The 10720-nt window shown below is 38.0% G+C and overlaps 1 protein-coding gene across 7 annotated transcripts in view; it reads right to left on the bottom strand.

Moving 5' to 3' along the window:
- ELAVL4 (ELAV like RNA binding protein 4) overlaps positions 1–10720 on the bottom strand; it is a 156231-nt gene that overhangs the window by 86604 nt on the left and 58907 nt on the right. For 2 of the 7 annotated variants that reach the window (XM_017548708.1, XM_017548710.1), the window contains exon 1: positions 10213–10498. The exons of 3 other annotated variants lie outside the window; for them this stretch is intronic. In XM_017548708.1, the coding sequence (XP_017404197.1) occupies positions 10213–10221 (9 nt within the window). In that variant the 5' untranslated portion in view covers positions 10222–10498. Of the gene's footprint in view, positions 1–9449; positions 9794–10212; positions 10499–10720 lie in introns of those variants that run through there. 2 more of the 7 variants (XM_017548707.1, XM_017548709.1) reach the window with 1 other exon arrangement.

Raw genomic sequence — 10720 nt, 5'->3', positions numbered from 1 at the left:
TTACCAAAGCAGTTTTAAGCTCCAAGTCTTTTTTCTTCTCATGAAAAACTGTAGCCAGAAATGTACAAAAAAGAAAGAACTGAGATTCATGTATTGACCTAAATATGGATGAATTTTTAACTTTTAAATAAACAAACACCTACCTAGCAAGAAGGTCCTAGGAATATCCAACGTTCTCATTTGCCTGCTCAAATCGCTAAATCATCTCTTTTTTGTCCTTCATTAATAGGCATGAGATTTTCCAAGGCTAAAATACAGAGGAGCATCTTCTATACCATCTTTTCTCCAAAATCAAGTCCCTCCCCACTTTTTACAGATATATTTCTGCCCATACAAATACAGTCTAAAAACCAACCAAATTCTTCCACAGAGCTTGCACACTACATACAATATGTATAGACACATACCTGCAAAATCTTCCACAGATTCTTGGTGAAGACTTAAAATAGATTCATATGGAAAGAGAAAAATTTTATTGTCTACCTGTTTCACAACAAAGGATCTTTTTCTTTCTTTCTTTCTTTTTTTTAACATAGTACCTGTAAAATGGTGTTTGGGATATCAGATCAACTTATAACACCTTCCCCTAGTTTTAAGGATCAAATTGATGAAAAAAAAATGATTACCCTTTTCACCTTCTTGTGAGCATATGAAGTAGAATTCAAAATCAGTGTTTCAAGATCATGTTTTCAATTTAAGTCCTGAATCCTTTCCGGAACAATTTGTATTATTTCTCTATAACGGCAACAGGTCACAGCAACAGGTCCCCATTTAGAACAACTTGTGAATTTATTTATGGTGCCTATTTATTTATTTCCCCCTTCAGAGCCTTGGAAAAAAGGTACAAAATTAGGTTTAACCTAATACTGACACCACCCATTACCCCTTCCCAAGTGTGTGTAATCAACAACTACGTCAAGGCCTATGTGGTAGTTTTCCTCTTTTCTCTTGTTTTTCTTTTTCCTTCAAATGGGAGGGTAATGAATTGAGGGTCAGCATTCTGTTCACATCCTGCACATCTCTTCAGTCAATCTGATCACTTCTAGTGGTGTTCACACTGCCAAAGCCATCCATCATCCTGCCTTGCCAAGCAGAAGGAAAACTGATGGCAAGTTAGAAAAATCTCATTAAGCCACTTTATGCCTCAACCTCTTCACCATTCCATGAGAAACAGAACTTCAAAGTTCAGCCTATTGGGAAAACAAGAGGAAAGGAGAAAAAAAGCTGATGTAGTGAAGACGAAAAAAATAGATCCAAAGTAAGTTGGTTTCTGGGAAAAAGTCAAATAATTTGCAAGTTACAATATATAGACGGCAAAGATGGGACCATATCAATTAAACTCAGCCTATTTTTATTTTCTTTCTGGCTGACTTCTAACTTTCCTAACAGGCTCTTCCATGAAATTAAAAGACAGCACTGGTTAAAATTAATTTTATCTTCATCTTTTTTCTCTTTTGACAACTAAATCCCAAGTGAATTCTAATTCCAAAAGAGATCATGGATATAGCTTGCAAAATCCTAGGAGGATGCAGAAAACTTAATAAAGCCATATAATTCCGAGGAAGAACTGAGGTCTTGATATAGAAACAAACAAACAACAACAACAAAAAACTGTATGCCACCCCCCTTGCATGCTGGGGACAGTATGGAGACTGTGAGGGTAGCATGCAATGTCACTGCCCAGGACATCTGGCATGGGCAGATGGGCCTCTTTCTGGAGAAGGGCTTTTGCCAAGGGACAGAAAGACTGACAGACTGAAAGAGACTTAACATCCTCAAAGCACCCTCAATTTTCAAGTCCTATGTATGACTGGTGTCTTCAAATGCTAATTCTCATCTGATTCTCACAGAAACACTGTGAGTTAAATATTATCATCACCATCATAAAGATGAGGAATTGTGGGCAACTGTGATTGCCCAGTTAGTAATTGGAAGAGTTAGGATTCTAAGTCAAGTTCACCTGCCCCTGAAGTCCTTTGCTTTTGCCAGCTTCTTAAGACAAAGAACAATTTTTTTAGAGACTTGCCTATACAGGCACACCATTTATGTTCCTCGGAGGTCAGAGGCAGACTCATGCTTCTCTGGTCTCTGAGATAGCCTTGCCAACAAAGGCATTATGATAGTGGTATCCAGTAAAAAAAAAATTCTAATTTTCCTACATGTGTAGAGGTCAATACAATATGTTTTTAGCCCCATCTGAACACAGGCCCTCTGGGTCCTAATCACAATAACCAGGTTGCTTTTAAGATTGGAAACTTTTCTGCTACAGAGGTGATTAAAATATAATCAAGCTAGAAAGTTATTCTCCCCCACAGCCACCTAAAACAGAGCAACTCCAAAATAAAACCAATTTATATATTTTAGCCCAAATTAAAAAGTATAAGCTAAGGATTCCCTTTTAATATCTTGAATAATATGTACACATTTATGTGAAGTTTCCTTTGGGGAATGGTTGCTATGAGGACAACTTTCCCAATATTATTAATAAATATCACTTTTGTTTTGGTGTTACAGTAAGAATCTGGACTTGTGGGAATTGTACTATCTGTACCCAGTGCATCAACAGAGATAATTAATGTTGAAGACATGTTTAATATCCAGAATTTTGGATGTGTGGTTGGCTGCATTACAAAAAGTAACATAAGAAAAGATGAGTCAAATCTGGACAAAATCACAAATTTCAGGGACTTGGTCGTTTACTACAGTTTAAGTGAGCACTTTTTCTAATAAATGTTTCATTAGTAAAGATGGCAAGTTCTCAGCCTTTCCACCACAGACTTTTAAATAGCACTTAGAACTAAAGTTTATCATTAGAGCAGTGTTTACTGCTGCTGCATCTTCAAAGGGGACACTTGAAAAAAAAAGTTCGACTCAGCCTGTTATTTTTCATGTACAAATTAGAAAGCAAACCTTTAAAGGGTTTAGACTGGCAGCTTAGGAAAACACAGAGTACTTGAGAAGCCATTATTGGCACATCCCACGGCACACCGGGGGTCACAGCTGTCTACAACACATGCCACCCCCCTCCACTACAGTATTTAGATGTGTATGACAAAGTAACTGATTTCTGCTCCACTAGCAAACTTCCACTTTGGCATGCCAAAAGGGTCACTATCTGTTCAGATGCTCTTGGGAGGTAACAGAGGAAAGGGAATTCAAAAAGCGGTTTATATGAGAAGCAAGGAGGCAAGACATTTGTGTTTCTGTAAAATTGACCAGTTCCAGCCAAGCTTTATGGGAAGCTGACTGAAAGACAAGTTCCTTGCAATTGTCCAGACTTCTGTATTTCTTCCTGAGGCTGCAGATATAGATACATGGGAACTTATAAACGAAAATGTCCAAAAGATCTCTTATTTCTATCTTTTGGAGTTATGCCTAGACACTTACAAATACAGAAGGAAAGACTTCTGTACTTGATTTATGTACTTGAATGTTCCAGCAGACCTCTTCTCATTATTTGACACAAACCTCATTGTGCCACCTTAAAAATCCTTCACCATAACTTTATCTGTAATCACAGGGACTTATCCTCTAATTAACTAATTAACCATTGCCAAAAGAAAAAGAAATGGTGACCTCGGATTCCACGTTCCAAAGAAATACACATAGTAAGTTCTAACAAATACATCTTCATCCAACAAGGAATGACAGCCAGCCTCTACTATGAATACTGTTGGCAAAACAACTTCAAGGGGTAGTTGTTATGAGAGAGTAGACAAGAATAAAGGATAACTCATAGAAGCAGGAGAAGATTCAACGCCACGAAGTGCAGACAGAGGAAACCTCTGTGCTATGTTTTTTGTTTTTGTTTTTGTTTTTGCAGAATTCACCATCTTCTCTGCTTCTCCATATCCTGAAAAAAGAACTAAACTTTCTATAGAAAAAATATTTATGAAGTGTATTGTATAGTCTAAAATGAGTAATTCAAAAATTAAGCTAAAGTTGAAATGTTATTTTTCAAATGAAGAGTTCGGGGAAGTTATTTTCAGGATAAACCTATGACATATCATTTTTTAATTAAAAAATCTCATATATACTAGTTTTGCACTTACTTTTGGGGTTAAAAATAAGACTTTCCAAAAACAACAAAAAACAAAAACGCAAGCACAAAAATTACACTGACCTTATTTCCTCAACACTTTTACTGCTTTCTCAACCAAAATTTATTTAAGGATTCCTTTAGGGATCTCAGCATTTCTTGATCATTGTAGAGGGGGATCTTTATTGAGGGGAGAAATACCTTTGGTATTAGATACAACAAGGATCTGAATATGAGTCCCCCCAAAACAAAAATTGTCAGTCCTAAAATGGTCTGAGCAAAGGCAGTCTCAGGGGTGGGGTGGAGAGAAAGAGATAGGTGAAGCAAGAGAGAGAGACAGAGAGAGGGAGAGAGAAAGTCACCAGCCTGTTAGGAACCCTGACACTGCATAAGTTATTTCTTAATGAATGTACAAGGGAAAGCATAAATATTATCATTAAGCAGAGTGGATGTGAAGATCCAAAGCAAGCTAGCTGGCTGACTGCTTTCTTATTTTTTTTGTTCTTTTATTAACAATTCCATTTCCAAAGTGCTCGATTCCTAACACTGATGCTCTAAAGCTACTGTGAACACACTGCCTGAATACTTAATGAAGTAAACAACAAACAAAATGGCTCATCTTTGGTGCCCCCAGCTAGCATCCCAAACTGGATATAATTAAAGGTGTGAACAAGCAAGCAAGGAAGTAATGGACCTGCAAAGTCAAGGTTCTGAGAAATTATCGAGCATCCTCCATTGCACCAGTTCAAATTTATCACTCATTATCTCCTATACAGGAAAGATGCAGACCCACATGTTGGTACTCTTCTCCACGCTTGTCCTCCAGCCTTTTTTTTCCTTTTCACTGCTAAATAGCTAATTTAAGACAATTACTCCTTGTGACTTCCACTCACCGAGATCACTTTTTCTTCTTTTTTTTTTTTTTAACCCTTAGAAAGCCAGTGACCTATAAAAGCCCTTTACTCCTAAAATACGTGGAGATTTAAAAAATATAAGGATGTTCCTAATACACACACACACTTGCACACCAACTTACAAAGCAAAGTACAGACGCTAATACTGCCATCTTAACTCCTCCTTATTTATACCAATGGTAAAGACTAGGTTCAAATGCCCTCAAAGAAAAACATCCTGTGTACCCCGCCATGCGCACACACATATACGTATACACACACATACACACATTTTAATTCTTACCCAGGCCCTTAATTGAAGGGACAGCTATTAGCTCACAAACATCATTATGGATTTGCACACTTAAAGTTTCTCAAGTGGCAGCTAAAGAAAGGTGTTTGGTTACTAACAGACTGCAGAGTCTGGATATATCTTTTTTGATGAATGTTTGAAATTTTATATTTTTCTAATAAGAGAACTCTTGGAGTCATGAAGAGACGCCACTTCTTATGGAATGCAGCCTAGTTTGGTTTTTTTTTCCATTTATAGATGCACATATACTTGCAAGTAAGTGTGTATACATGTTTAGTAATACCAAATAAGGAAAGCCTAAGACAGGTGCAGGAATCTGCAACACACTTATACTGACACATACTGTCTCCCTCCTTCCCTTTCTCGCACAAACACACTTTCCACATATACATTAAATGGATGGGGGAATGGATAGTGGTAAATGAAAGGTTGACTTTACTTTCAAATGGAGAATTGACCAATTCTGTACAACATGGCCCGTTGACTGGACAAATAGTAATATGAAAAGCTTGAAAATGTTCATGTCCCTTCCTAGCCCCCAAATTCCCAATGACATTGGGAAAAAAAAAATGCTGCATTGCAGCATTTGCCAGCGCATACTCGTGTGTTTAGCATCTGCTGGCCAGCTCACCAACAAATGTACATATTAAATGTCTAGGCATATAAATTAACTGCCTGGTGGCCACAGATCATTGGAGCTAATGAAGAAATTTGTCAAGGCCAAAGTACTTTTGCCCATGTATCATGACCTCAATGAAGACAATCGTTTCTTACTTGAGGTACACACAGATAATTCATTTATTTCTTTTTTTAAAAAAAAATTAAGGTGTTAAGATGCCCAGGGTTAAATTAAGCATCACATCTCATGGAAGAAATAACTTTGGTCTACATATAGGAAAAGAACTCACCCATAATAAGGAAATAACTGTAAAGGGAAGAAATCAAACCAAAGAAAAGGACTTACTCTGAGGAAACCCTATTGTTGTTCAGAGTAACTCTAACTTGAGAAAAACACCTCAATTCATCCACAAGTCCTTTTAGAGATATTGAACACACATACAAAGCACCATTCATGCAATAATTTCTAGATATGAAATTTCAAGTAGATTATCCCCAGTAGAAATCCTAAGTTTAAAATATCTGAAGTCTAACGTGTCCCAAACCAAATTTCAAGACTGAGTTTAGAACTAAAATGCAAATGTGTAGTTATTTCTTTCTCTCTTTTTTTAAAAAAATTCTATTGTTATTTTCTCACAACAATCTGGCCTTCCTCTCATAACAACACCCTAATTTTCAAAGGACCAAGGAAGGGGTATTGGGAGAGAAAAAGTTTTAAGGTTTTGTGCAAACCATCAAACGGAAGCAAGACCATTTATATCTGGTCAGAAGAATGACTTGAATGAATGGCAGGTAGAAATGAATGGGACTGAGATCACAAATGAATGATTAAGTTGTTAGCTTTTTTAAATGAAATATTAAATAGTCTTATAAATCAGTGATTCTCAAAGTAATTTTTCAACTACTTGCCCATCTATGTTATTTTTACCTTTCAAAAAATTTAAATATTAAATGATTTAGCTGTTACGTTACTATGAGATATATGGACATTCTGATCATTAAAACTGCAACTTAGTCAGGTGTTTTTTGCAGAAATATTTCCAATTGCATTTTCACTTCTTAATAAATGCACATTTAGCCTTGTAATCCCATAAAGGCACACCTCCACATGAAGGTAGTAGGCATTAATATCTTTAAGACAAAGGAGCGAGAAAGGTCAGCATCAGAACCACGTGTCTTTTTTTACAACCCAAACCAAGATGACACTTCTTACAAAAATTATTTTCCCCTAACTAAAAATTGCCAGAAAATTCTTAGAAAATGAAAAAAGAAACTATATTAGAGACTTAAAAAAACTATTCTATTTTTTTAAAGGTGTCATAGGCTTACGGACTCAACATATGGCTGCAAGATTCAAGTGTATGACAAAAAATATAAGTTTATTTATTTTTACCTCAAAAGTGAAAATAAAAATTTTAAATCCCCCAATGAGAAGAGAAAACAAAAACATGAATCTGCAAGGAAAAAAGAATTGGGGTGGGGGGTTTGCAATGAAGAGAGTAAAAATTAAAAGTACTTTCAATAAAGCCAATTATATTTCCTAACCTTTTAATGTATTTCGGCATTTTTAAAATCTCTCGTTTTGGGGCCTACAATTAGCAACATGATCATCTATCTATTTTTTCCCTTAGTAAAAACCCCTAACAGATCACCATTTCAGTTGTTTTTACGCTATCTCCTGTTCACCCAAGTACTACACCTTTCAGTTCTGGTACCCACCATCATGAGGAAAAAGAGTCTATTAGTAAAACACACTTAGAGAGAGAGACAAAAAGAGAGATGCTTGTCACCCAGTGCACACATGCATCCCAGGCATTCAAAGACACTAATATAAAAATCAGCTTTTCACTCAGTTTGTGCCAAGATCAGAACCAGGACCAAATGCCAAATAGAAGGCAGTGGTTGTGAGAGTGCAAGCCTGATGGATCCCGTGACTGTGGGCATGGGGAAAGAAGGAAAGAAAAAGCCTCTTCATTTATTATTTTGTAAAGTAATTTCTACTCAGGATAAAAAATGAGAGGCACAATGAACTCCCCTGAAACTATAGTATCAACATCTGATTTAGAAAAAAAATACCAATATCACCTAACACAAAATCATTGCTTAGGGTAGGTCTATTCTACCTATATTTTTCCTATGAATATTTGCTGGAAATTTCTAAGAAATCATTTGCAGAACCTATCAGCTGTGGGAGTTCACTATTATGCTTCCATCAACTTCATTCAATATAATTTACATTTTTTTCAAATGGTCTCACAGGATTCCTTGCGATTTTTCGCATGTACAATTTCACAGCAGGGTAAAGGGGAAAAAGGAAGAAAAAAAAAAGCAAAATTCCCTACCCTCCCTTCCCCCTCTCCTCCTCTCTGGGTTTTTTAAACAACAACAACAACAAAACACACACACACACACACACACACACACACACACACACACAAACAGGGGAGACAGAACAGATGCTTAAAAATAGATTTCTAAAAATCACTGTAAACCAGAGTTAGAAATGTAATTAACACCTATTTATAACGAATAATTAAAGTTGGGCTGGCCACAAAGAACAGCAAAGATAATCGAGGTCCTGTCCCCCTCCCCTTTTTTTTTACACTGTTTGCAGTGTGTTCTCATGATAGCCACCTGCTCCCTAGTCGGCTTCTCCTCTGTTCGTTTCCCCGGCAACCTTTCATTGGGTTTTCCTCCCAGCTATCGCTTTCAGTTGGGCTGCTCGGTCTAATCTTATTTGTTTTACACCCATCAAAACAAGCAGCCAGACAAAGGCAATCCTCTAAGAATGGAAAAAAGACCACAGCTTTGTTATAACATCTATGCAGAGCGAAAAGTCCTCCCCAGGCTTTTCTAGGGAAAATAAGTAAGATGGTTATGAATTTACAGCCTGCCCCCATACCCAGCTCTGAAACCCCGTGAAACCTATTGCTGGTGAAAATTCAAAGTCAAAGTGGGTACTCGTGGCATCTGATCATGCCATTTTGTGCCATATCTTCAGGGTCAACATCAGGCGACAGAAGCGACACTCAAGGAGTTTCCCTGATTCTTTTTTCAGAAAAAGATGATGCTAAAAATAGATTTACTACTTCGGCAGAAAGGTTTTCCACTTCCCCTTCCACATCCGAAAGTCCTGTTTCACAACTGCATCTGCTGGTACTGAATCTCACCTCCTCCACCCCTCATTCCCATCTTTCCCCATCACTCCTAGCATGAGACTGAAAAAGAAATGTGCCTTTAACTTTAGCAGTCGTGTAATTCCGTTGAAGGCTCACAGAGGCGGTGGACACGCCAGCCAACAGTGACGGTGACATTGATTGTCAAAAAAGACACCAACCTTCCTTGGCTAAAATGTGTGTTGCTGGAAGAGGCAGTATGTGTGCCGAGTGTGCATGCAGTGCCATTACACTTGGAGATGGATTCTGGTTTTCAGAAAAGAGAAATACTGATAAACACACACATACATACACACACAATCAGCACAGTGATTTACGATGCACAGTCCAGCATCCTTACACATACACACACATACACGCACACACACACAGGGCTGGAACCTCCAGGCTGCCTTCCTCTTTTCACTTACCATCTTCAAGCCATTCCACTCCATCTGTGATCAGAAGAAGATGGACCCTCACACAGTGTGTCAAAAGCGGAAAGGAACGTTATGTAAAAGCTGACATTCCTTCTTACAGAGCTGCTGCCCAGAGAAGGAAGCAACAACTCAACACGCCAGGCACTGCTACACATACAAGCCGCCTCCTCTTTTTTATGAGGTCATGACAGGAAACTCTTTGAAATACAAGATGCAGCATTTACTGAAGCCCAAATAAATCACTCTCTTTGCCGTTTTGGCTGCGCAGTCCCCCGAAACACAACTGCCCATCTCAATGTTCAGTATCCAGGAGCTGCCTCTCGAGGTTTAAATTTCCAGCACGGAAATGGAGAGATTCCTAACCCCACTGCATCCACCCCCAGCCCCACAAAACCCAGGCACGTAGACAAACCACCTCTCCCTTACAAAAAGAAAACCCTTCTTTTGCCATTATATCTTAAGTAATATAACCTGTTTCAACAAACCAGCAATTATTTCAGCCCTCCCCCTCCACCCCTTGCCTTTATGTTGAAGGGAAAACTGACAACGACCTGTTAAAAATGACAATCTTATATCCCCACTGCTTTTCAATAAAAGGACCTACCCGCACTCTCTACACAAAAGAGATAGTAAATGTAGGAACCAAACAGCAGCACAGAACTAAACTCTTGTGCAAGCATAAGACTGGTCAAGGTAGATGCTTTTCTTCCCTCCAGCAACACAAACAACAGATTATAAATCTAGTCATACCTACCATAACCATTCTTATTGGCAAATATTGGGTCTCGCAGAGCTTCGACTCTTCTGTTAAAATTTGCAAAGATTTCAGAATATATATTTAAAATGACTACTATTGTTATATATAATTAAAGATCCACAAAACACAGTGTGGATGATTGTAAAGCAAATCAATTATTTGGGGGGGGGGGGGGGGGGGGGAGAGAAAGAAAAAAAAAAAAAGAAAAGGAGCAGTGAGCTGAAACCCCTGATTCTAGGATGTAGATAAGAACAACTGAACAGAGCCTTGCTGAAATTGGCTCGAAGCTTCCCCTTTTTACATCCATTTATGGGACCATCTGTCAGCCGAAGCTTGGATCTGATTGGCTGGGGAAACGAAGGGAGGCGTTGCAACATCAGGTGCTATTTAAATTAGCTACTGCCAGATTGACGATGTTAATGATTTGGTGACCTCTACAACAACAGAGACCAGATTTCTGAACTGCTTCTTGTGTCTGGTAATTAAGGCCCGGCTGAAGCAACAA

The sequence above is a fragment of the Cebus imitator genome, unplaced genomic scaffold (assembly GCF_001604975.1).
Source record: "Cebus imitator isolate Cc_AM_T3 unplaced genomic scaffold, Cebus_imitator-1.0 Scaffold214, whole genome shotgun sequence".
Taxonomy (NCBI): domain Eukaryota; kingdom Metazoa; phylum Chordata; class Mammalia; order Primates; family Cebidae; genus Cebus; species Cebus imitator.
The sequence above is the reverse complement of the archived record's forward strand: the minus strand, read 5'-3'. Positions and strand labels throughout refer to the sequence as shown.